The following is a 25,766-nucleotide window of genomic DNA, read 5'->3' on the forward strand; positions in this document are numbered from 1 at the left end:
TACTCTTTTTTGTGTAAAAACTTACATAAGTTTATTGAACTGATCCAAACCAATTACCTATTTGGCCTGAATTCCACTGCTAAGTCTGCGAGCAAACCAAAGGCAAACTGTGGGAGTGGGAAGTATATTCCCCGTGAGAGAAACCAGAATAAAAACAAGACAGACTTACAGTTCTTGCTTTTTCTTTAAAATTACATATGAATGCATCATTAACAGGGAGCAACAACAGACCTTCATGTTTAAATTGTATTTGAAGTTTCCAGTAACTGCAGAAAAGCAATACAGAGGCAAAGGCTCGAGATGGCTAAAGACCCTCTAACGTTGCCCTGGGGAAGGTGTCTCTCTACCACCTACAAAAGTGCCACATTCAGATGAGGGAGGCACAGCTGCCAGGAATACATATTTTAGCCTCTGGGCTGCTTTCAGCACCTTGTTTGCATTTTCAAATCCGCACATGAACAGAACCTACAGAATCTCATTTAAAAGCAAAAACTGTAACCGACGGAGGCAGAGCTGCCACGTCACCTTCTTCAGATTACAGACCCGAACAAGGCGAGGGCAAAGCGAGAGCCTCTCCCCCAAAAGCAACAAGCACCATTAGCACAGTTCCTCTGAGCTGCTCCAAGCCACCGTGGGCCACACTATCATCTGCCACCAGGATGCACGCAAATCCCACCAAGGGAGCAGAGGACAGTCACCATTCTATACCTATTATTAGTACCACCAGTTCAGTTATCAGCCTGAAACATCTGGTCAAAACACGGATATTCAATAGGAATGTATCCAGAAACAACATGGCACAGCATCTAATCCCAGTACATGGAGCCGTGCGACACTTTGGTATATAGCTGTCACCTAATTCCTTCCGAACCAGGTGCTTTGCCTACTGTGCAGACTGCCTGCAGCAGACTTTTATGCATGAACTAGCATGAACAACAAAACAGTTCTTGACAAAAGCAGTCCTTGGAGAGAAGGACGCAAAAGCTAGAGAAGCTTGCAAATCTGTTTTGTTTTCTCAAAAGGAATGCGACAGACCCAGGGACCTTTTGCTAGAATGGGTCTATGCCAACAACACCGGGACACAGCCCCTTGTGACATCATACTGATTTAAATCAAAGCTCCTGCCATCTCAGGACCCTCTCGGATTCTCGGCACCCACCATGGGCCCCAAACCTTCTCTCGTGCTCAGAGCCCTCCCCTCTCTCACCAAGACACGGTCCCCTGTTAATCAGTAATATGGCACACACATAAGACCCTTTCCCAAAAGGTATTTCAAAGGAACACAAATCCACTTGGGATATTTTGCCATATCAGTTGCGTGCCATTTGGCCCTGCTTTCCAGAGTCAATCATCTGGATGCATAAACTGTCCCCAGGTTTTGGATGTGACTCTTCCTCCTTGGGAAGCCAACCAAGATTTTTGGTTTCCACCCCACGAGTGCTCTGCCAGCTGCGCAGAAGGTGAATGGCTTGAGAATGTTGTCCAGAAACAACCTTCCCTCCACAAAGTGGCAAGGTGGTGATGTTCATATTGTGACTTTTGCTGTCCCCAGCAGACCAGGGGAGCCAGCCTGGGTGTTAGCACCAAATCACCAGCAGCTACATGGCGCTTGTTGACCTTGTATGCCAGTAGGTGTTCTCTTTTTCCGTCTTTCGGTACCCACCACATCCGTCATGAATAAAAGCACGATTTACTGACAGTTCTGAGCTGGTGCAATGACAATACCGCTCCCCCCATGGACAGACTAACCTTTTGTGGGCCAACAAATTTAAAACCACATACTTGGGTCTTCTTTAACATCCCATTCAATTCTTTAATGGTCTTTGTATTTCCTTCTCTGAAACAGAGACATTTAATTGTGCTGAGGAAGTTGGTCAATAGTTACAGCATCTCATTAATATAAGTTACAATGCCATAAATATACCCACATAGGCAATTACTGCTCTATAGAATTAGGTCAGAGATACTTTTGCATCCCCATCAGTCACTTACCTCTGACACTGCAGCAAACGAGGGATAACCTACGAGGTCAAGGGAAGAAATAGGCTTCTAATATTAAACAACCTTATCTTCATAAAACTTTGTTTTATAACAAAATATCTTATTAAACACAACTTTTCCTATGCGTATGTATGTATATATCATACAGAATTGTTGGCTTAAGAGTTCCGCTATAAGGCAGCAAATGCCTTTCACTGCCCAAATGGAAAATACATCTTCAGTAAAGCTCTAGCTTATAAAAGCGTCATCTTATGTTACACTGCTGCCCCCCCCCGCTCTTTTGTTTTATGGGTACCACGGCTCCACAGCTACGTGCCATGGCCTCTATGCTACCTATGGAGAATCTTGCTCCATTTCCTAGTGCTCATCTCAGCGGGGTCAGGAGATTGACATTTTTGGCAGGGGGATGAGGCACAAATTACCAACTTGTCTTAAAACTTCCCGTTTTTAATCATTACTCTGGATGCGGAACTACTCCCCTCCAAATGGTCCCCACATCCTGAACCTGAAGACTATGAAATAATACTTCATCCCCTCCCCATCCTACCTTGCCCCACAATCTAGGTAAAATATGAAGAGAAATACACAACTCCAAGAATATAAAAGGAGCTCAGTGATATGGACAAAAGCATCATGGGAAAGAAAGTGCACATGGGGATAAGGGAGCATTTTAAAATGAAGGTCAGAAGTTCATGTGTAACTAGAGCCCTCACTGCACAGCTTCGAAAGCTTTTATGCAGCTGCTTATAACTAGGTAATCTGAAAAGTCTTCAACTTGTCGGGGGACAGAGGAATAAGGGAGGACACAGGAAAGTGGAACAAGAGACATAAAGGAAGAGGATTTCATTGCACAACAAAGGGAATCCGCTCTGCAGTAGGAAACAGGGCCTAATTTAAGCAGCAGCACGCGATACCTATGAGGTGTGTGTTGGGGGAAGCCAATACAGATAGTGAAAACCTGCTTTACAGTAACGTGAGTCTAGTTGCTTTGTTACTCATCCTCTAGAAACTGATCCGAGCCAACACATTCTCCTAGTTCGGACCCTAAGCAGGGACCCCACAGCTGGGGGGGCCTGGGGAAAGTGCTAGGTTTCATTTCTGGTGCAACAGCAACAAACACAAACTTCAATTTTACTCTTACTCTCTGCCAGGAGAGCAATTTTAGCCATTCCACTTTCAGTACAAACTGGTACAAGATGAAGTGCATACTGGAGGATCTCTTCAGCATTGTGCAGATGACTCACGGCCAACAGGGGAATCGACTCTTCAGCCACTTTTTGACCTGTTACTCTAAAAGCCCTTCCAATGCAACACACGTCCACCGTCTTCCAAAATTCACTTTGCAACGCACACAGCAAGGGTCCCATTGCCTCCAGACTGCCAGTGCCACAGGTTGCAGACACTGTGTGAGATGGGTACAGACATCAAAATATTCCCCCCAAAAATCAGAATAGGACAGCGTGGATATAGAGCATGCATTTTGAAAACAAATAGTTTCTTTCTAATAAGGTCTCTTTCTTTCCCCCATTTTGTGCACTCACACAAAACAAACCAGTGGAGTTAAGTGGATGCACTAAGTACCTGAGCTCTGAATCAAGCCGAACACTGTTTTAGGTCTCTTCGGTGAACTCGAGCACAACAAAAGTTTGAGACAGCACCCAGCTACAAAAAAATACTTCAGCAAGCTCGAGCCACAGTCAGATACAGCTAGGCCAAAGGGCACTCCAGTGTAGTGGAGCCAAACCCCCAAAAATTTAGAAAAAGAAAACAACAGGTCAAATTCTGCGCTGAGCTATCTTCTCCCTTATGGACCCTAGCGTTCTTTAGCTTGAACAACTGACCATTCATGCTCAATCACGAGTATACCGGAGCATCAAAGAAAACATCAAGGTATTGCACACACTGAAACACACGCACTGAAGTCAACTGTCACCTCAAGGTCACCTGCAGTGGATGGTGGGCATGGTTCTTGGATCAGGGCACTTCCTCTGGGCTAAGAAATTACCTGCTACAGAAACACAACCAAACCTCAACCAACCAACCAAAATAAAAACCTTGCAAAAACTCCTTAATGCATGTGTGTGGGTGTGTGGGGGCATGTGTGTGCACGTACGTGCACTCACAAGGTCAAAAGAGGCTATTTCATTCTGGGTTCCACATAAATTTTATCTCCATCCCGAATGCCATAAGAATGCAGTGCTCGTGAGCTGTATTTCATCTCCTCAGGACCAAAAGGAGCTTCCTGGTCCAAGTAGAAGAGCAGCATGTTGCTTGTTGACAACTGCACTACAGTTTTTAAGTGCTTCTTCAATTCTGCCACAGTCTGATCAAGACGAATCGACATCTCTTCCACCTTGTCCTGGAAGTGGACTTCGACCTTCACACTGCTCTGTGGCCGAAGATCCACAACCGCCAAGGGCTCCAGCTTCCCGTACTTAGTGACCAGCTCATGATACCTGAGAAATTAAACAAGTCCAGAATTATGGTACAGTTGTTCTTACAGCCAATGCACGTTTCACAAGTCAGTTTCTGTTTCATGTTACGATACTACCCCACTTCAGCTGCCACTGTATCCAAGGACACTACGAGTGCTTGCAAATATAAACCAACACCTGCACAGAGACTACAGTGACTGGATGACAAGAGGCTAAGTGCAGGTTCCAAGGTGTGATTCACCTAAAGCCCAGAACTCTTTGATGAGAGCTAAAACCAAAACCCAGACAGCGATGAGCTCTCCTCATCCTCCATGTCAGTGACGAGCTGGCATATGGCTCTTCTGAAACATCTCACAGTTTAACCGGTGCTTTGCTCAAGGTTGGGAGGATGGATGAGGCTCCCACAAGTGAAGAACGCTGCCGAGCTAGCATTCAAAGCCCATGAGCGCATGCCTCTCTCCACACAAGTCTCCCACCCAGTAGCAACTAAAGGAAAACCCCACCTTTCTTCTCCGTTTGCCACCAAATCTCTCACACACTTTGGGGAGCTGAATGTTCCTCACACGAGACAACATTCACCCCGATTCAAGTCTGATGACCTGAAGAGGCATCCATAAGAAATAAATCCAGATGGTATGAGTCCTGTTTCCCCTCCTGCCAGCATGACACTTCACAGAGCACACAGTTTTTCTCAGTCAAGATGCTGAAAAGAGGAAAACAGAACCCAGAAAGCCCATCCACCCCAGTCACCTTGTCTCACAGTTCCCAAGCCGCACTGAAGCACCAACATGAACCCAAGTGAGCATCCAGCTAGGAAGGAGTATCTTAGCTGAAGAAGGTGAAGTTATCACTGATCTGAGACATTTGAACTGACTGGTCTCAAAACAGCTTCCTAAGAAAACCTGAGCAGTGAAGTTCTCTACTGAGCTTCTAATAATCTCAGAAACCCCAGCCCTGGCTGCAGTGGGATTTGGAGGAAAGACGCTACACTCAAAAGACTCTACGCCTCCTGCTCCAGTGAAAACACTTTACTAAAGAGTGCCAGAACCAAACTAGTGCTTACGCAAAGGATACAGCCCTCAGTCCAGATTCCTCATATCTGTGGCCTCCAGGCCTGACCGATTTTCAAACATTCCTGCTGTTTTCCAAGAGGTCAGCGAGGTCCCAAACGTTACACTACACTGAGCACGGTATCACCAAGATCACCAAATCAAGGTGAGGTGCCGCACAGTTTAGAAGCTGACAACCAATGGACTTCTTCTTGCCAATGGATCCTTCACACCTACTCTAAAACAACACTGGAATTTTACTAGCAGAGCCACACGTTCCACTGCCACTTTCTCCTTGGAGCCAAGTTCTCTGACTGTCCTTCACAAGGTCCATCCCGGGGAGCCATTCCCTGCAATGGAAAGCCCCTCTCACCCTCCCACCACTTTCAGCAGGTATCGCTCCTATCAGGCAAAGCTGCATCTCCCCTGCCTGGCTGGGAAAGAGGCGAAACGGCAACACAAACCACAATGTGATTGAAATGACAAAGACTGAGAGCTGCCGAGAAAAGGTAACGTTTCAGAGGCCCTCCACTGTGCGCCGTACAGAAAGCTCTTTTTGTTCCCAATCCGAGTCTGAGCTGAATGCGATCGGTGCTGTGTCACAGCCCGTGTTGAGAGACGATGGGACCTGGCAGGCCGGGTGACCCCAGGGAGGTCTGCTGAAGGCAGGAGTGTTCCTGGAGAACAGCAGTCCCTCTGTCTGCCGGGAAATGAGGTAAGGGCCACAACGCACTAGGATTTCCCCAGTCTCACGGACAAAACGAGCCTCCCCCAGGGCAGAGTGTCCAAAGGCAGGCCAGTGCCCTGCTCTCACAGTCACCCGGGTGATAGGATCAAGCCTGTTTATTTGGAAAAGCCATTAGCGCTGACAGCAGACAGTGCGCTCCCCGTATTTTACCCACTGGGCTACTGCCCATAGTAAGAGCAAGTGCTAGCCAACGTGGAGGATTTCTTTGCAGCACAGCTTCCACCACCTCCGGAAGGATGTGGTCAGCAGCAACAGGCAATGAGACAAGGGGAAAGAGCAAATCCACCCCTTGTTGCCCCTGGCCCTTGGCCCACTTTGGGATGTCCCTTCAACTCTCACCATCTCCACGCACTGCATATCAGAAACAATTTCTCAGGTGCCTACTAGAAGTACTGCCACGATTCATGCACTAAAGGAAATTACAGTGAACAGGACTGATAGTGGGAAGAATGTACAGAGGGGAACAAATTTCAAGCAAGCTGAGAGAAAGAAGTAGCATGAGTAGGCTAAAATTATCAAATGCCTGCTGTAAATATGTGGAGGGTCAGGCAATGTTGATTTAAATTTTCTCATGTTGAGGAAAGGCAGAACAAGCTTTACAGCCTGCTCCTTGTATGCTAGCTGCAGCCTGCAAAGAAAGTTTGCAGTCTGAATGACTGGCTTTCCTCAAATCAATGAGGATGAAGGCATGCTGCTCATATGGTTCTTTTGTACCCCAATAATAGGCACCCTGGAGGCTTTTATAATCACCCCTTGCAGCCTGGCAGACACTGGCTGCCAGAGCAGAGGATGCTGAAGAACTGAGCCTGGCTAACAGTGTCTCTGATACTCTGCAGATAAACAGCAGACCAGACAAACAGAGAACTCATTAAAAACCCACAGACACAAAGACGTCACTCTAGAAGACAGCCAATATTGGATTGTATGCTCAGCACTCCTTTCTAATGCATGATATCCAGAGAGAAAAATTATTCTTTCCGTTTCCCTCCCTTTCCAATCCCTTCGAGCTGCAGCCCGTGAAGACACGCAATACAAGCAGGGGGGGCTGCTGTGAGACAGCGTGCTGTTCACTGACCGCATGCTACACCGCAGCTGTCTTGAGGGGGACTGCTTAGACACACTCGTAAGTTTTCTGTACCCAAGTGCATCTTCTTCCTCCGCTTCAGGCAGCACTGCAATGCAGATGCTGTACCCCCAGCAACAACATGTGTGTGTTCTGATTAGATTCTAATTACAAGCCACCTTTGGAGAGACCGCACCAGATTTGGGAGCAAAGAAGAGGAAGCTTTAGCAACAGACACAAACAAAATCCCTCTGCAAAGAACACCAGGCTTCCCCTCCGAAACGGCTGCTGCGTACAGGTCCAGGAACTGAAACCCAGCCCTCGGCAGCACGGACACTCTCAGCTGCCTGCAGCCTTGTCAGAAAATAGTCTGTAGTGGCACACAACTCCTCCAAAACAGAACAACCCTCTTTGGCAGCTGCACAAGTCTCTTGGAAACATTGCACAGATGAAGGGATTCAGACAAAGAGCCCATTGACCATGAACCCAGCAGTAACGTTCTTTAAATTTTAAGAAATCAGAGGGGGAGGGTAATTCTCCTGTATCTTACCAAAACAACATAAAGCTAGTATGTTGGTCAAGATCAGCCCAGCTTTTTTGGATGGATGCTCCCATCTGGAAACCAACCCGTTGTGTGTGGTACTGTGTAACTATATGGGCGCACTCAGCCTGTTCCCAAAGTCCATGTCCAAACAGTAGCATTGTGCACCTCTAAGGCTATATCCCACTGTGTCCTTCTCAACAATATATGGGTCTTGGACATGCAAGGCACCTGTCACCGTAATACCCAGAGACACAAATCCAGCAGGAAAAGATTCCAAGCCTGCCAGCTATTTATTCACCTTCCCTCTCATGCGCAAACCCTTCCTCCTGAGCTCAGGGGGCCACATCATTTTCACCAGGATCAAAGGGCTACTCGCACCTCAGTTCCCGTCTCAGTCTGCACCCAAATACACCACTTTCAGCATGAGGGCCTGCCTTGCCTTCTCCCGGCTGGTTTTCCAGGTCAGCCCAAGCCTGTTCGCCAAAAGGCAGGACTACACTGCAGCTCTTGTGCTCAGCTGCCCTGCTGTTCTCCCCTTCTAGAGCCATGAACACAGAGACATGAAACAGTTTTCTTAGAAATAAAATGTTACGGAAAAAATCCATTTTGGGAGCAGCACCATGAGCTCACAGTCCCCGTCTGTCTCCTCTTCCCCTCCATTCTCCGCCTCTGGTGCTATCTTTTCCAATACTTCTTTCAATTTTTCTGCTTCAATGGCTTCTAAAATTACAAGCCAGGACTTGTCCTCAGAAAAAAGCACAAGAGGGATCACCAGCTGTCTGGTCTCTCTGACTACATTAGTACCCTTCGCCTCTGAACTGACCCCAGTATGCCTTGAACAAATGCTGTAATTGCTGGACCTATTAGTATTCATATAAAACACCATGCCCTCATTCCCCATCCCAGCCTTCCCCTGACCTTTCTGTACTGGCAGGTCACACACACAGCGCTTTCGAAAAACAACAGACATTTTACCTAAGAGTTAAGCTGGGGAAAACACTGACGAGCCAATATAAACACTGACCAGATTCTGTCCGCCCTTTTGTTATCCATACTGGGCCATACCTTTGACCTTCTCTACCTCGGTTTGTCCCTGCTTCTGTCTGACCCCCCAGACACACACTCTGGCCCTGCCCTCTCTCTGTAAAGAAAGGGCTATGAAGCTTTGTTGTCTGAAAATCGCATGAGGGTTCTAGGGCAAAAGGCACGTAAATGTCTGCGTGGCTTGATGCTCCATGATCCTTCCTCAGTCCATTAAGAAGCAGTAAGTAGATGCTGGCACAGAGAAGATACCAACTGAACAGCATCTGTCAAAGTTCATTAGTTTACCAAGATTAACGGATCATTGGGCATACTTTTTTGGCAAAGAAAACCCATCAGACTTGTGATTTGCGGGCTTGAAAGTGAGGGGACAGCTTCTCATTGCCAGTCACACTCCACACACCAGATGGTCAAAAGAATTAGATGCCCCAGCCTGGCACTAGAGAGCACGATCTGTACTGGCTTGGGGACTCCCAAACACAGGTGGATTACGAAGCTAGCCGTCGGGGAGGCCAGAAAGCAATGAAGATCATGAACTGAACAGTCATGTTGTTTAATGGCACTTGACGTGGGCACTTTAAGACCAAATTTGACTCACGAGTGATTCTACAAGTCATCAGACAACACTCTAACGTAACAACATTAACTAAAACAGATTGAGAAAGCAAGAGAGGAGGAAGGCGAGGGCTGGTTTTTCATGGAACAGCTAGCCCAGATTTCCCATGTAACATCACCTGTTCAGTCACCTTTCCTTTTGCCTTGCCACCCTTCTGCCCCGGCTCTCCATCCCACGACAAAGAATTCATACCTGAATGGGACTTCCTCCTCTGGGAACTCCATGTAATATCGGATGAAGAATCGCTCTGAGTCCTCCCGCTCCCCATCGGCAACAATGCTTCCGTTGAGCTTGATGATAGACGGCAACCTGCATGCAGACACCAAGAAATATGGTCAGCAAGAAGAGAAACCAAGACAGGGTGACCAACAAGACAGTCACCATCTACATCGCAGCATCTACCAATGCTACATGCCACATCATTAACACCGGGAGAATCGTGCCAGGTAGCTTACGCCTTGGTCCCCTTGAGAGAGAGCGCAAGTTCTATGCAGTTTCTCCAAGCACATTGAAAACTAAGCATTTTCATTTCATGACATACATCCACTGTGTGCACAGGTATGTATGAGACTCAAAAAATTCTCCGAGAATTAGGGAAGTTAGACTTAACGTTTCCACTACTCCCACTTACCCACACAACAAAAAAAGAAAGCTCAAGTCATTCTGAGCAGTGAATTCATACGAAATCCCATCTCCTAAGATCCTCTTTCTCCCATTGCCCACTCCCAGCCACTTATTGCCATGTAACACTTCTGCTGAGCGGAATAAACAAGCAACAGACCTGGCTATTAGCAGCTTTCTGCGTTCCTCAGTGGTGTAGGACTGCAGCAAAGGGATTCCTAGCAATTTCACTTCCTCGAGCTTGGGAAAAGAATTTAACTTGTCAATGTCTTCCCAGCAATGCAGACCTGCTCAGAAGAAAAGACTTGCTTAAACAAACACAGTTAATACATCATATATCCAAATTAATCAGACACAGCCAAAGAACGTACGTGACAGGCGAGCATCAGCTGCTGTTTCTTTGAGGAGCTGGCTTTTTGCTCCTGATGTGCTGAAAAAAATCTCCATCATTTGCTTACCAGACAGAGCAGTTTAAATTCTCTCATGCTGTTTTGTAAGTCTAGAAGGATGAACTACATGGCTGATTAGGAAGCTTAGCTTTTTATGGACTATTCAGTCTTTGGCCTCACCGCTGAGGACTGACTAGCATCAGTTATGATGGCTGCATCTATAAAGGGATGCTGCCTTAAGCAGTATTAAAGTTGCCAGGACTTCTGTCATTCTAGGCATCACTAAACAGCCATCAAATGGCTTTACCTTCCACACATGACCACCTTGGGTCCCATTTCCACTCATGACCCAATGGTAAAACAGTCCCAGAAGTCATCCAGCCATTTAATGAACAAGGCCTTAACTCAGTTTCAGCCCCCTCAAGACCTGATATTTGGGATAACAAGGCAAGCACAGAGGGTAAAATAAAAAAGCTGATGATCAACTAACAGTACAGCTCTGATTATGTGGCAAGATCAACACTACTCATCTTCGCTCCCTTTTGCTGTGACTGCAGGAATGTTTACCACAATGCTTTTCTGATGACTGTTCCAGAAGCTTACACTGGCAATGTGAGTTAGAAAACTGGTCTCTCCGAACAGCGTTCAACAGCTTCACCCACACAGTATGGAAAATGTAAAAAAAAACAGAAAAAAATATCAGTTCAAACAACATCAGTGGTCTTATTTGAGCTAAGCCTGTCAGGAAATGCCAAGTTCAAGCCCAAACCACATGCCAACCACAACTCAGAGAAAGGGGCTCTTTTCAGAGCAGAAACAAAACTGTAAGTGTTACAACACTATGCAAGGTGGGCAGAGAGATTTTCCTTTCTCCACAGTGCCCAAAACGCCTCTGCCAAGGTCACCTATGCCTAAAGCCATCCTCCGGGTATCATATCAGCCATGTTTACAGACAAATTGAGAAGAAGTTTGTGACAGAACTCTTCCACCTGATCTCTGGGGTGCAACGTCACCAAAGAGTGGCCTGTACCTTTCTGAAGCACACCGCTCTGAAAGGGTCAGAGCTGGCAGAAAGCTAGTGCAGAGAGTCAACCACCTCTGAAGGTGAAACTGCTGTCAGCCGTGGCATCTGTCTCTGCAGGAAAATCTGTTCATCCCCTTGTGACCCCGCTGTGTTATAACTTCACTAAAACCCATTATCTTTAGCTCATCCCTGATCTCCATTAAGCTGAAAGAGCCTGCAAAGAGGCGCCAGTTTGGAGTCTCCATGTGACAGAATTTTGGAGTACAGCAGCTTTCTCAAAAAAAAAAAAAATATTTAACATACTCTTTGGGATTTCTATTTGACTTTCAGCTCCCAAAATATCAAACTGCAATCCAGAATCCAGAGTACTTAAATACCTGGCATCAAAATTGCAAAACTACTTACCACAGGAGCGCTTGCTCCTCAGTGAGACAGTGCTTTCAAATCCAGCTTAACCGGCTTTTCTTCCTCTAGTTAGCTTTAAGCTTTTGTCATAGGGCTTCCTTGATGCTTACATTGCCGAGCATGTTAATAAAGTACCTTCTACCTTAGCTATAACTTAACTATCACTTGCACAGCATATAAAGCTGTGAAGAATGAAAGATGATGATGCATTAAGTACTCTTGCAGAAGAACTTCTGGCATACGTGTCACCCCACAAACATGTCACAGTCCTCACCAGCTTCCTCTCTCTGAGCACGAGGTGCCCTCACCAACACGCCAAATGCTTATTCTTTTTCTGCAGCGTTGGCTGAAAATTCTCTGGGGCTGAAGTATAAAAGCAGCCTCAAGCATAACTTGTGATGAGCTTCTAATAAATGAGCACAGATGACAGAGACAGCTTTTGCTGGTGAATGCTCGGCTTTTACAGGCCACATACCTACACATATGTTCATTTTACCCAAGATAAAACAGGGAATAAAAGGCAGATGGGATTCTTTCATCCCCTTCATTGCCAGATACTTATTTATCCTTCTCCACCCAGGAGCACCTCAGGCAGGGACAGGAAACAGAGGCAAACTACTAACATAAAAAATGTTTGCCAGCTCATTTTGAGTAACTGCCAGCCCATGCTACTCTGACTCACCTTTTAGATAACGACTAACTACCATAAGCAGCAGCTAAAGCCCACAGAGACAGGCAAGCTGATTCCTTGCCTTGTTTTCCTCTCCTAACACTAAGTTCTTCAGGTCAGTGCACTTCAGTGCATCTGCCTGCGTGGCCCTGCATTAGCACCATTAAGAAACTTGATTTCAACACTGTAGAGCTGTTGGGACTACATTTATCAACAGCTTTTCGATTCTGCCGGGAAGCCAGGATAGACCGGGACAAAGGGCACTGGACATTTTCATCTCTGCTACAGCAACAGAACTATCCCAAAGGTTTAGGCTCTTGCTCAGCACTCCTGCCTTCACCTGCCCCCTTCTCACACTTTGCAGGAAGCAATGCTGACTACAGGCAACCTACTGCTAACACAGGCCAAAGAAGCAACCGCCGCAAGGCCAACGTTTGAAGAGCACAAAGCCAGTGTGTTTTTCACTTACTCAAAAGGAGAGACTCCGATCAACCACTGTCACTTACGCTGAGAACAAAAAGCATACCGCTTCCAGACTCTCACCTGACTTGTGCAAATTGATGGAACGCAGGTTGGGGAACAGCCTTGCTAGGGAATCTTCCGACTCTTCAATGGTCGTGAGGTTGTTGTTAGCCAGAATAAGTGTGTCCAATGATGGAAACATAATTCCCAATTTTCGAATTTCAGTCCAGTCTTGAAGATTATTGTCAGTTATGTGGAGTAATTTGAGAGACTGACAGCAAACCGGAGAACAAGACACTGTTTCATAGTCATTAAGGCACAGGAAGAGCTCCTCCAAGCTGCACAGAGGAAGAAAGATCATATCATCATCTCAACATACACTGAAAAACGGCTACCCTCTTGGGTACAGGGACATGCATATGCAATTTTAACACAACTTTCTGTAACAGCTCTTATGTGGTTTGAAACCTTGGTGCAGAGAAGACCTTTGAGCACTCCAAGTGGAACGTTTCAACTACATCTCTGCTCCCATCCATAAACTTCCTCCACAGATGAAAAATATTTCTAAGTGTACCCCTAGCCTCCCAGTATTAATTGTGTAACAGATTGCTTGGGGTGGTGTTCCACATTTGTGCCCAATAAGCCACCAACCCAACTCCAATGGTGATGGTACTTGCTCTCAGTGCTCACCACTTAATTTAAAAAGGTGGTTTTATACAACACAGATGACGTTTTTTCCCCACATCTCTGCCTCTGCCAAAGATCCCCATTAAAGAAAGAACAGGTCCCGCTAAGTTTTCAGACAACTGAACTAGCTCTCCTAATCCCAGGGAAGCATGCGTTGGCCATGCAGGATATGTTGCTGTCATCATCCCCGCTTACAAAGCCGTACAAAGAGGAATCTTACCAAAATGAAGACACTGAGGACATTTGCAGAACCAGAATGCCACTGCCAAGGTGGACTGTGGCCAAGCCACAGAAATCAACATTTTTGCACAGAAAAGCACGACGAAATATTACTTGACAAGTGGCCAGACCCTCAGACCTGCATCCCATTCAAAAGCTATTAGTATAGGTATGCACCACACCATTCATTCTGCAGTGACTCAGAGGAAAGCATGTCACCTCCTAAATTGTCAGGGTGATTATCCACCTCTCGTGGATAAAGCAAATTTAGATTTGAACAAGAAGCCCCAGGCTTTGCTGTGCCACTCAAGTTCAGCTTTTAAGACAATGTAAAGCATTCACCTGGCCAGTTCCCCATCTCCCAAAGAAAAAAATTCCCTTCTTCTCTACTGATCATGTTTGCATCCTCGTACCCCTCTCATCCCACACCAAGTGATTTGATAAGCCAGCCTTGACCTGCGTGCAGCGAGCACCCCTTTCTATGCCCAGCTCCCCATGCTTACTCTGGTAATTCCTGCAGGATTGTGTGGACTGTTTCCCAGGAAGCTTTGCTGTTGTTAAGCACAAGTTTGCGAACACCAGCGAAAGACCCAGCACACCTTCTCTCTAAAACGGACAAACTGAGAGGGTTGGAACTCAAGTTTAGAAACTCCAAGTGGGGAACGTTGGACACAATTTTACTGACCTAAGTGGGGAGGGAAAAAAAAAAAGAGAAAGAAAGAAATGCATATCAGGCAGTAATCGGACCTCATGCAATAATATCCCGTCTCCTAAAAGGGGGCCTTTCGGAATCACCACAAGCCAAAAAATGACATGGGGGAAAAAGCCTTAAGGCTTCTGGATAACTACCTGTAATTCATACTCCAGCTATTCACTGATCTAGATTGATTGGTTAATTGCTCATTCACCTCAACAGTTCATTTAATTACACTCTCCAAGCAGCTTGATAAGAGAAGGCCAGTCTCTTGGGAGAGGTCATAAAATCCACCTCAACACCAAGCTTAAGAAGCAGCAGCACATTACAGGAGCCAGCACGCCACACCCCTCTTTTAGCAGGGAGGCAACAGGTATGTCTCTTGAGTTTATGGACAACACTCCGGTCATGTGCTTAGCTTTCCACTGCCCCCCACTAGCCACAGATCTTATTATTTTGCCCAATGTAAAAGACAGATAGAAGCTCACTGTACACATACAATGAATTACTTATTCAACAGATTTCTTACAATCAATCCAAACGTTCAGGTAGCTGTTTGGGGCTACCTTCTCTTTCTGTGTGTACAGATATGCACCCGAGGGGCAAAGTAGCAAAAAGGCAAGAAAGAAAGATCAAGAAAGAGAAAGAAAAGCCAAAGGCAATGACTGTACAGCTCCGGAGTGCGGGACGGATTGTGTGATCAGGACAGGTGCTGACCTAGATACTAGAAAGGTATGGGAACAGGGTATTGAGACGATCCATTTGTAGTTCTCTAAGAGTGAGCAGAACAGCCAGGCAGCATCAGTCCGTAAAGAACACGTCATGTCAGTTTAATTTTCCTCTTTGACTGAGTAACCGATTCAGCAGGAAGTAGTATAAGGGAATGACAGCTTCCGACGCCATCAGCACACCAGTCGCACTGGCAAACTGGGGACTTACAGTGCCTGGGATAGCACTGTAAGTTAAGAGTTCAATACAAAGCTAGCAGACATACCAAGGGAGTGTTCTAGCAGAATACTACTCATTACCAGAATAATTGAACACTACGTGTTTTCTTAATCAGCGGGTGATACCAAGGTGGGAAAGGCTGCCATCACATATTGGTACAAGACTAGAGGCCAAAGCAAAACCACCTGAAACCCGTAAGATGGAAGTTCAGTTCAAGAATAGTTAAAGTACTAACATTTGGGGGAAAAGACATTCATCCAGAAAATAATTATGAATCAGAGAACACCTGGCTAGAAAGCTCCACTCCAAAAAGTGATGGGGATGGGAGGAGATGAGACAGACCATGACATACAGGTCAATATCAAGGCCCAGTTCCTAACAAAGGACAATTGTCTCAGGCAGAGGTTGACCTTAAGTGTTGCATACGTGATGCTGGAGGCAATTAGTCTGCCCCACTTCACACCTCACCTTAGGTGATGTCATGTTTCAGGCACTATGCCTTAGGAATGAAGGAGACCAACTGGAATGACATCACAGGAACAAAAACAACACAGGATTTAGAAAAAATGGCCTATAATAAATGACTGGAAGAACTGATTTTTTTTCAGTATTATAATACAATAGGAAAAGGAGACATGAAAGCTCTTCTTTGTGGGTATAAAAGGCTATCATTATAAGGAACAGCGATGAATGCTCCTCCATGCCTGCTGAGAACAGGGCAGGGAGCAATTGGCTTAAATTGCAGCATGGGAGACTTAAGTTACATAGTTTAGACTATGAGGTTATTAGCTAAGCATGGGAACAGGCTACCCAGGGATCTGGAATTCTCATCACTGGCAGTTTTTAAGAGTTGGGTAGATATTTATCTGTTGTGGATGGGCTATGAAAACTTAATCCCACCTTGGAGGAAGGGGCCAAAGTACACAGAATGCCTTTCATTTCCTGCTTTACTGCAGCTCATGCAGAAGCCGGTAAATTACGCTGTCCAGGGCAGCCTAAACAGACCGAACAAATAGCAGAGTGTGAGGCATGCAGCTTGCAAGTGACAAGGGTACATGCAGCTCTCCCTGCTGCTTACCAGACATGAGGTCAGCCCCACTGAGAGTAAGAGGCAGAGCAGGGAGCAGAGAGGCAGCACCCCATTACTGTGGGAGGGGGCTTTTCGGGCTCAGAATAAAACAAGTCTGGAGACACCATTCCAGTTCTTAGGAGATATGCCCTCAGTATAAAACCATCTTGCCTGGCTCTGATCTCAACAGACAAGCCTAAGATCTCTCTCCCACCCACTGAGCTAATATTCTAGGCTAACAAGGAAATAACAGGAACAGGGGCAGGGAAGCCTATCCCACTTCTGATTTTGCAACCCCCTGTGCCAGAGCTGGGACATTTCTGCAAACCCTGCGTTCACTACCTGTTTAAAGACAGTTTCATGCAACTGAAACACATGATACCTTGTTGCACATCCTGTTCTTTTCCACGTATTTCCAACAATAAACACTAACATAAAAGCAAAGCATAAGCCAGTGAGGAACTCTTAATGACACTTGAACAGATTGCAGTTGTTTTACTTGTATTACAATGCATTTGTCTAGCGTATTTCATCCAAGCACTTCAGAGGATTATACAATAGCATTTAGCATTAATTAAAGAGGCTTCAGAAATATCTTTTGAGGTAAATGTTATTAAACCTCTTTTGCAGATAGGGAAACAAAAGCAAAGAAAGAATAAACACCTTATCCAGCATCATAGAACCGGTGGCAAAGCTGGGAATCAGCTGCCATTACTCAGACCTTCTCAGTTCCTACTCTGTTAAAAACTGCACTGCTCACTAACCTCTTGACATTAGAAATGCCAGTTCTGGTGCTTTTCATGATTTTTAAAATATATATATAGATACACACACACACATATTTGTCAGCTGCAAGTGACAAGCCAAGATCTTAAGTCATGAGGTAAACGAAGTGGTCAAATGGATTAAATTCATCACATCTATTGCTCGCTTGTTGTCAAAGAAAATAAGCATGTTTCAAAGATGAGAAAGAAGACACAACGGAAATCTCTCTCCTTTAAACGAACAAAGTACTCTTAAAACCTGCAATGTGTTTGCAGTCATAGTAATAGCCATCAAAGTTATTCAGAGAGATGCAAATGTAGCCATTTTACCTCATGCCAGTCTTCCAGTTTATTGTCAGAAAGATCTAGCTCAGAGACATGAGCACAGAAGGCAGCAATTTCATTCTCATCCCCTGCACAGGTTATGCCACAACTGTTCAGTACTAGCACGCTCGGAAGGTTGAGGCGATCTGAAATGGGGAAAAAGAAAAGATGCCCTCTGGTCAGCATCAAATCGCTTAGTTACAGCAGGTAACAATAGGCATAAACAAACATGACATTCAGCAAAAGAAAAGATCTACCAGTAATTCCACAATTTACACATATTTAAGGATCTAAGGATAAACATGGATTTTATGACAAGTGACCAACATCAGTCAAGAAGTCTTCTTGTGTCTAAACATGAAGTACCACTCAGTATCAGTGCTCTTCAGTTACTACAGGCATTTCTGTCCACATCACAGAGAGGATGGGCCAGTCCTTTGTAGTTTATAGTATGTCTCATATCAGTCCTTGCCAGAACTTACGCTCTTCCCCAGGCATCTGCTGCTGCAGATAGGATACAGGACTAGGTGGACCGTTAATTGCACAGACAGACTCCCTTATCCTCTTGTACTTAGCCCCTTGGGGTTAGTAACAGCAAGGATGTATTTAAACATTTCATTTCTAAGGTTTCCCTTTTCAGCAATGTAGAACGTTTAGCATTCTTACATCCTGGAAGAACTTAGGTGTCTACTCTGCCTTGTACGTTTCTACTTCGGTTTTGCCCTAGTTCTTTCTCATGCAGGTGAATGTTCTTGCAGCTATTTCACAGATAGGGACTCGGATCTCAGTCAGCCTGATTTGCTAAAGCCAAAACATGATATAGTTAAAAGCTGTGGATTTGTAACAGGAAACCATTTCAACACAAGAAGTCCACATTTAGGCAAGGCAAGCTATCAGGCTTACACTCTTTCACACACAGTATGGCTCTCCCATGCCTGTGGAGTATTGAAATCTGTTAAAATGTAACAAGCCTTCTCCTAAAAAGGTGGCCCTTCTTCTCTCTCCTTAATACTTGACAGCTACACAACTAGAAATGGATTCTCACAGCAGATAATTATCTGGAGTGATCTGAGTTTTCAAGTTTCCTGGTTCATTAGTGTTCAACTTCTTTAGAAGATGGTGTGCTTTGGGAATTAGTCATTACATACTTGTAAGTCATCTCTCAGTCACGTTTTAGGACTTACAAATGTGCCTTCTTTTTCAGCATCCAAACAGCTCAGGTAAGCGGGTGCTTGCCCACAGAAGAGAGGGCATTAACTGGATGTTGCACCAGGCTGATTTTCTGTTCGTGTTAATTTTCAGCGACACGTGGTAGATTTTATCCTCAGCTGAACTCAGGCCCATTTTTCTCCTCTGTCAAACTCAGTTACTGTGATCTTCGTCTAGCTGACTTCCATGGCTATTTTCCCCTTTGGGGCTGGTTATGATACAAATTGACCTGACGGAAATTTAAAGTACTCTTCTAGATCAAGACAGGCAAGAGGTTACAGAAAGAAGGGGCAGTTCTGGCAGGATGTTAATGTTAATCTCAGGTTCATCTGTACAAACCAAGAACAAAATGCTAATATTAGAGCATAAGGGAAGACTAAAGGGCGTCAAATGGATCCAGTTCAAAGAGCAGGAAATAGTGACACAGATTCTGCCATCTAGGAGGCTCAAGGACATACATAAGCAGCACAGCGCTTCAGACACACATCTGTCTGAAACTCCCTCAAAGCAGTAAGGTCAGAAGCAAAGCAGATAAGGTATTTCTCCACTAGGTCAGCATAAGCACAGTCAGAGAGCATTTGATGCCTTGAGAAGAGAGCCAAAGTAAACCACAGATTCGAATCACTTGTCACAAAAAGAAGCCTACCTGGAGATTCAGAGACTCGTTGCTTGGCTTGAAACATGGTCCACTCCTGTGGACACTGGACTCCTGTACCTGCAGGTGTCAATGCAAGCTGATGGCACTGCATGACACCACTACCATGTGAACCAACCTCAAATATAGATCAAGCGTTACATATTTGTTAAGCCATTTCTGCCAAAATACTTGTTGTTGCAGTCAATAATAAAATAGTTAGTATCACTAGTCTGAAGAAAGTAAGCTCCAGGGACTGCTGAACCCTCAAAACTGAGCACTGCACAGTGCTTTGTTTCCATCTTTCATGGACAGGATTCTGATTCTGTTATGCTGTAGGGAAACTTACTTGTTTTCTAAAGCAACTGGTTCAATCACTACATCAACTTTGCTGTCTTTGTTAGATTCCAGTCTCTCAGCCCTTCAGTAAGAAACATATTACAATACATTGCGATGTTTCTTTTTCTGGTAGATTTAGGTTGATTCTTCTTTCAACGTAAGTCAGAACAATGAAGAAACTGATCCCACCCAGTACCCCACAGATGCTCAGAAAGACCAGAAGCCTACCTTTCATAGGTGAGCCCTGTGGAGTTGCTGGCACGTGCACCCCCATACCAGGTCCACGACGATATGGGAAGTTCTCAGGGCTGTATTTCTCACAAAGAACTTGCATGAAACTCCTTCCGCTGGGCTGGTCCATGCTCCCTTCTTGGACTTCTGTTTAATGCAGAAAAAAATATAAACAGAGCATATGAAGAGTCACCAACTAATAATCGCCTCCAGCAGTGGCCCTTGAGAACATGGGACAGAGAGTGACCAGATGGGTCATGGGTTTTACTTCTGAACTACAGATTAGTCTAACAGGTCATATTTGAAATTCAAGATTACAGGAAAACATTACCTGAAAAGAAAACAAAACCAGAGGGCCCAAGCTACACAACCATGCTTTCCATCAAGCCATTACAGGCCAAGTACGGGACCTCCTTGCCCCACATGCTCTTACAGGACAGTTCCCAACACGCCCCAAGCTGTAAAAGGTGACTTCTGTACCTCACATGAGGACAGTGAGATATTCACAGATATTCTCAAACACATTTCCAGGGCAGCAAGGAGGGGAAAGAGCAAAGAGCTGTACATGAGTAAGAAGAGACTGCTCAAACAGTTATTTTAATCCTGTAACTTCCTTTTGTCTAACTTGAGACTTGCAGTCAAGATCAGCTTTTTGGATGGGAAAAAAAAAGGAAAAAGGATCCGCAGCTCCCTAACTGTTTATGAAAAAAGCGCTACACAAAGCAGGTTATGGTTTGGTTTTGTAAAATCAGGCCAATGCTGTAAACAGCTTGGAGCTCAATACTCTCTGCTAGCCAGACTTCCATCAGTTGGCCCACTGCATGTCATGGAAATACTCAAGTTTGATAGTAAAGCTTACTGAGGGTATCTCAGGGCTCTCACCTTCACTGACACCAGTGGCTCATTCAAAACAAGCTTTGGCCTCAAAAGGAGCATGACCATTTCTCCTCTGACATCTGCAAAGAACTACAGTTCTTCCATCCTGCTTGCAAACCTAGGCTTCTAATTAGAACACAACTGCTGTGTCACAAAACACTCTCAAGCACATCATTTGGCCAGACCAAAAATGAAGTTTTGCCAATTCAATTTTGCAGCTGCTTAATGTATCTGGAAGATAAACATGCCCTCCATATCTACGCATGTCACAGAACAGTACAGGAAAAAGGACTCACCACATCGCAGGCTGCTGACCTGCCTAGAAAGATACCGAGTGTCAGCTGGAAGTATATTTGGCAGAAAGATACCGCGATGGTCGGCATTCTGCCATACCCTAGGTGGAACTAAGCTTATCTGTCCTACTTTCCCGCACATACTCTGAACGTGGCATTTTATGCTTTCCTGGGTAATAAAGGAGTCGAGCTTGACACATGCATGAAGAAAGAGAACCACACTGTTCCCAGGTTTCCCAGAGGTCTTGTAGTACAAAGCAGGGTCAGCTGCCCATCGTGGATATGGAGGAAAGATCCACATCTGCCCATTCTAACAACACAGGGCACAAACTTGCAGGAATCAATTGCAGATTTTTACAGTGTACAATTAGTCATGGAGCAGTGTTTTCAGTGAGTGCTGCATAATTACATTTCTAGTATACTAGCAAAACCTAGCTCACACAGATATGCATCACACAAATATGTACGTCCAACACATAAACCTGCACCTCCAGGAGTGGAAATCCATACTTTTGAGCTAACGGTGGGTCCATGTGTATGTTGAAAGCAGCAGTGCTAACCAATGCCTAATTAAAGTTTCTGCCCACTGCCATAAACTTTCCTTTACATTTATTACAGGCAATATAGATATAAAATCCTGAACAAAAGTGATGTAACTAAGGTTCAGGTTCCCTTTGCTGAGAGTCATCTGTTTAACAAGCTCTACTTTAGTTCTTCGTGAGCGGACTATCTAAAACACCTCTATCACAAAGGACTTCAGTATAACAAGAAGTAAGTTGACTGAAGCCTGTTATAATTGTTATATTATACACAAAGTTTACATGTCACAAATAGGGACTTAAAGGATTGATCTTACTTTAAAAAAAAAGCCCACACCTTTTTTAGACCTCAACAACTTGGTAGATTCATAGCTCAGACTTAACTTCATGTCACCAGTCTATCTAGCATCAAAAAAGAAATCCTCAAATTGAAGTTTATGTTAAGAACAAGTCATTTAACTTTATGCAAAACCAGTCCACATGCTATAGGAACAACGTGCATTGTCAGCCAAGGCTTTAGGCTGAAAAGCCTCATTCCAGAGTGGTTTGGGAGCTCAGTACTGTAGGAAAGACAGATACTTCTTTCTAAAAGCACATTCAAACCTCCTGGTCTGGAAATTCTGGAACTCTCCCATGCATAAAGCTTTCTGTCCTTCATGTTGCTTTTCTATCAACCCCATTCCCATTTATCTGCTGAGCAAACATCAGCTTTAAATTCCACATGAGAAAGTCACCTTAACATCGCACTACAGGCAAAAAAATCATGTTTTCAGCTACAATATGAGAACAATCTAGAACTGGGGAAAAAACACTAATGACATTTACATTCAACAACTTTGAATCACAAACATTTTATTTCTCAAGCTTTACTTGTGCATGCTAATGCCATTACCAGATGACAAAAAATGTCAGCGAGTGGGCATTCACCTTTTCCACTTCCCTTCTTGTCAAATTTCACATTCAGTATAATCATCTGTCAGGCACTTGGCTTCTCTGAATCACTACAATTGCTTGAGAGCAAGGATTAACAGAACATGCAAAGAAAGCATGACACATTTCAAGTGAATGCTGTCTGTACAAGGGCAGGACAGGATGATTTGCAAGGTGCGCATTTCTGAGTGTTTTCCTACTGATGGCACAATTCAGATCCTAAAATAACTTTGGGGTTACTAAATGATGGCATAGATTGCAAAAGACATGATCAGTCTTTGAAAGATGTCAACGAATAGCCTTTGTTGTCTATATTTAAATGCTCTGCTGGAAGACTGTGGCCTGAGTGACACACAACATGGCAAGCGTCTGCAAAGAAGAGCACAACCCTGACTTGAGATCCAAGGGAAGCCCAGGGGGCTGCTGCAGCTGATGAGTGACATGAAAGGAGAACACTAGAAATGAGATGAGAAATATTTCTAGCCCCACGCTGTAAGTGTACGAGGAGCCTAAGAGAACCTTCAGGAGAACTACATCATTAATAACATTCTAATGCATTCCAGTGTCACTTGAACGCACGCCTTCAGAGTACATCCTAACCAGCCACATGCCGAACACATGTTGACATGTTTGTTTACATGAAAAACAAAGCGTAAGGGATGGATGCAACAGAACAAACTTCTGCCTAAAAGAAGCTGGTATGTCCTTCTCCTAAGACATGATTCAGGGAAATTATTTCTGAAGTGATCTTGAGAGACAGATAAACGAATGCTATCAGGGTAGACAGGCCGACCCTCTGAGCTGCCAAGGCAAGCGACCCCAACACGCAAAATGCTGCCAGGGACTTCATCAAGGCAAGCATAACTATTTGCTCGCCTGCCACAGCACCATGCTCCTGGAAGCAGCCAATGCTAACGGCAGGGACTGTGGCCAGGAGATGGGAGCTGCAGGAGATGCCCGGCACATCACTTGACATGCTGCCGGCCGGGGCTCTGGCATTGACCCCCGCCAGGGCCGCTGGAAGAGTCGCCACCGCAGCCGGCGGGGAGCCCGTCTGCCGGTCCTTTGTGCTGTGGGGCCCACGGCGGGGGCCACGCCTTCAGCTGCACCCCGGCAGGTCGGGGTCCCCAGCCCGACCCCACAGCGCTGCCCCTCCGCCGGCCCGGCCGCCTCGAAGAGACGCGTTAAACCGCCGCTGGGTCCCCTCACACGGCCCCGCCGGGCCGGACCCTGCGGGTCGCCCCTGCTGACAGCGGCCTGCCCCGCTCCGGCACCACGGCCCCGCCGCCCCCCCCGGCCCCGCTCACCCAGGCCCGGCGGCCGCGTCCCGCATTGACCCGGAAGCAGCTCCGCGGCAGCCAAACATCACGTGATCGCCCCCCCGTCACGTGGCGGGGGCTCGGCCGACGGAGGCGCCCCGGTTGCCACGGAGACGACGACGCCCGCGGCCCGTCATGCACCGCGCCGCCCTTGCTGCCGGGGCACTGTCCTCTGACGTCACCTAACCTCATCGGTGACGTCAGAGAGGCAGAGAGGCAGGTGACGCCAAGATCGCCGCAGCCCCAGCGCCTGCCGGGGAGCAGCGGCCGCCCCAGCAGCCCGGGGTCGCTGGGGGCCGGAGGGGCAGGCCCGGCAGTGTGCGGAGCAGTGCAAAACCCGCAAGTGTTGCGTGATCCTGGCGTGTGACGTCAGGGATCAGCTCCTCCGGCAGCTGCGCCCCTCTGCTGGCAGCGCCCGGCCAGCGTGCCTGTCCCTCTGCTGCTGGCTCACTCAGCGCTGTCTTTCCCGTGGGCTGGCCATGACCTTGGAAGGAAGGCTGAGGCATCATGCAGGGAGAAAGGCCCTGGTGCATGAACCTGCCTAGCGACAAGCCTGCCTGGTTCCCTGTCTCCATCCTTGACAGGATTATATGATAAAGGTCAGAAACCTGCCGCAGGTGGGGAAGTTTGGAGGAGAGCTGCATTAGCCATGGCAAATCGCTCCAGCACATCCACACACGCTCCCCAGGCTGGTACATCATCGGGACAACTTAACCCTGTTAGTTCAATTTATGCACACTCTGCTGATGCAGCAGAATACAATGGCAGCGTTGTAAGTGCTGCCCAGGTGGAGAACAAGAAAATGTGTTCAACATCAGCAGGGCATGAGACATGGGGGTTTAACTCTTGCTCTGCCACATATTTCCTGCCTGACTTTGGGCTGATGGCATAGGCATGTGCCTAGGACACTAAAGTGGGAGACATAAAACTCATACTAGGCCAAGAGGCAATTCTTCTGGGACACCTACCTGGAGCTGAACCAGTTTGACTAAGGGTCTCTCAGCAGACAAGGCCCATCCCAAGAAGCAATGTGAGCCTCAGGCAGACCGCTGCCAGAGTTAGAGCCATTGGCACGTTACTACATTAACCCCAACCGCAAAGTTAAAAGCGGCATTAGGCTTAATCAGAAGTGCCCCAGCCTATGACTGCTCCTAAAATTCAGCTACTCTGTCTCCCATTCTCTGCTTCTCCTTGGTGCTGGGACTTGGTTCACACACCGCAGCTTTTTAAATAAAGCATTGGGTATGTATCTTCAAGCCATCGGTGGAGAAAGACTGAGTGGCTTTCCAGCCTTGCCTGATACAGGATTATGGAGGATTCTCGTTACTGCTACATATCCCGGGGCAAGTTGACCAGTGCCCCTATGAAAGGGTTCAGGGTTTTCAGGTGTCATGGTCCAAATCACATGCACTGTCTCCTTGTAATGCTTCTGTGTATCAGCCTGTCATTCCCAGACTCCTTACAGTAAAGCACTGGCAGCCCAAGCTGTCAGTGCTGAAATATATGCATAGCTTTCACGGGCCTGATTTCCCTTTAACAGAGAAAAAACACGCTGGTGTTCTTTCTTATTACCCTGTTGACAAAATGTTGGTTTTGTTCCTATGTGGGCCAGGACAGATGAAC

At 46.0% G+C, this 25,766-nt stretch overlaps 1 protein-coding gene across 2 annotated transcripts; it reads right to left on the minus strand.

Annotated features, from left to right (window-relative positions):
- TBCEL (tubulin folding cofactor E like) lies at nt 1–24,266 on the minus strand. Of its 2 annotated transcripts, none has more exons than XM_055819268.1 (8): nt 24,132–24,266; nt 20,184–20,333; nt 17,780–17,919; nt 14,478–14,659; nt 13,150–13,406; nt 10,279–10,405; nt 9,690–9,806; nt 1–4,457 (listed from the first exon to the last, which is right to left on the minus strand). In XM_055819268.1, the coding sequence occupies exons 2-8, from the start codon at nt 20,314–20,316 to the stop codon at nt 4,139–4,141; spliced, it is 1,275 nt and encodes a 424-aa protein (XP_055675243.1). In that variant the 5' UTR covers nt 20,317–20,333; nt 24,132–24,266; the 3' UTR covers nt 1–4,138. The 2 variants fall into 2 exon arrangements, with proteins under 2 accessions (XP_055675243.1, XP_055675244.1); XM_055819269.1 differs by having other exon boundaries at nt 20,184–20,330; nt 24,132–24,177.
- Nucleotides 24,267–25,766: the final 1,500 nt, after the last annotated feature.

Source organism: Falco peregrinus, chromosome 15, assembly GCF_023634155.1.
Source record: "Falco peregrinus isolate bFalPer1 chromosome 15, bFalPer1.pri, whole genome shotgun sequence".
NCBI classification, from domain to species: Eukaryota; Metazoa; Chordata; class Aves; order Falconiformes; family Falconidae; genus Falco; species Falco peregrinus.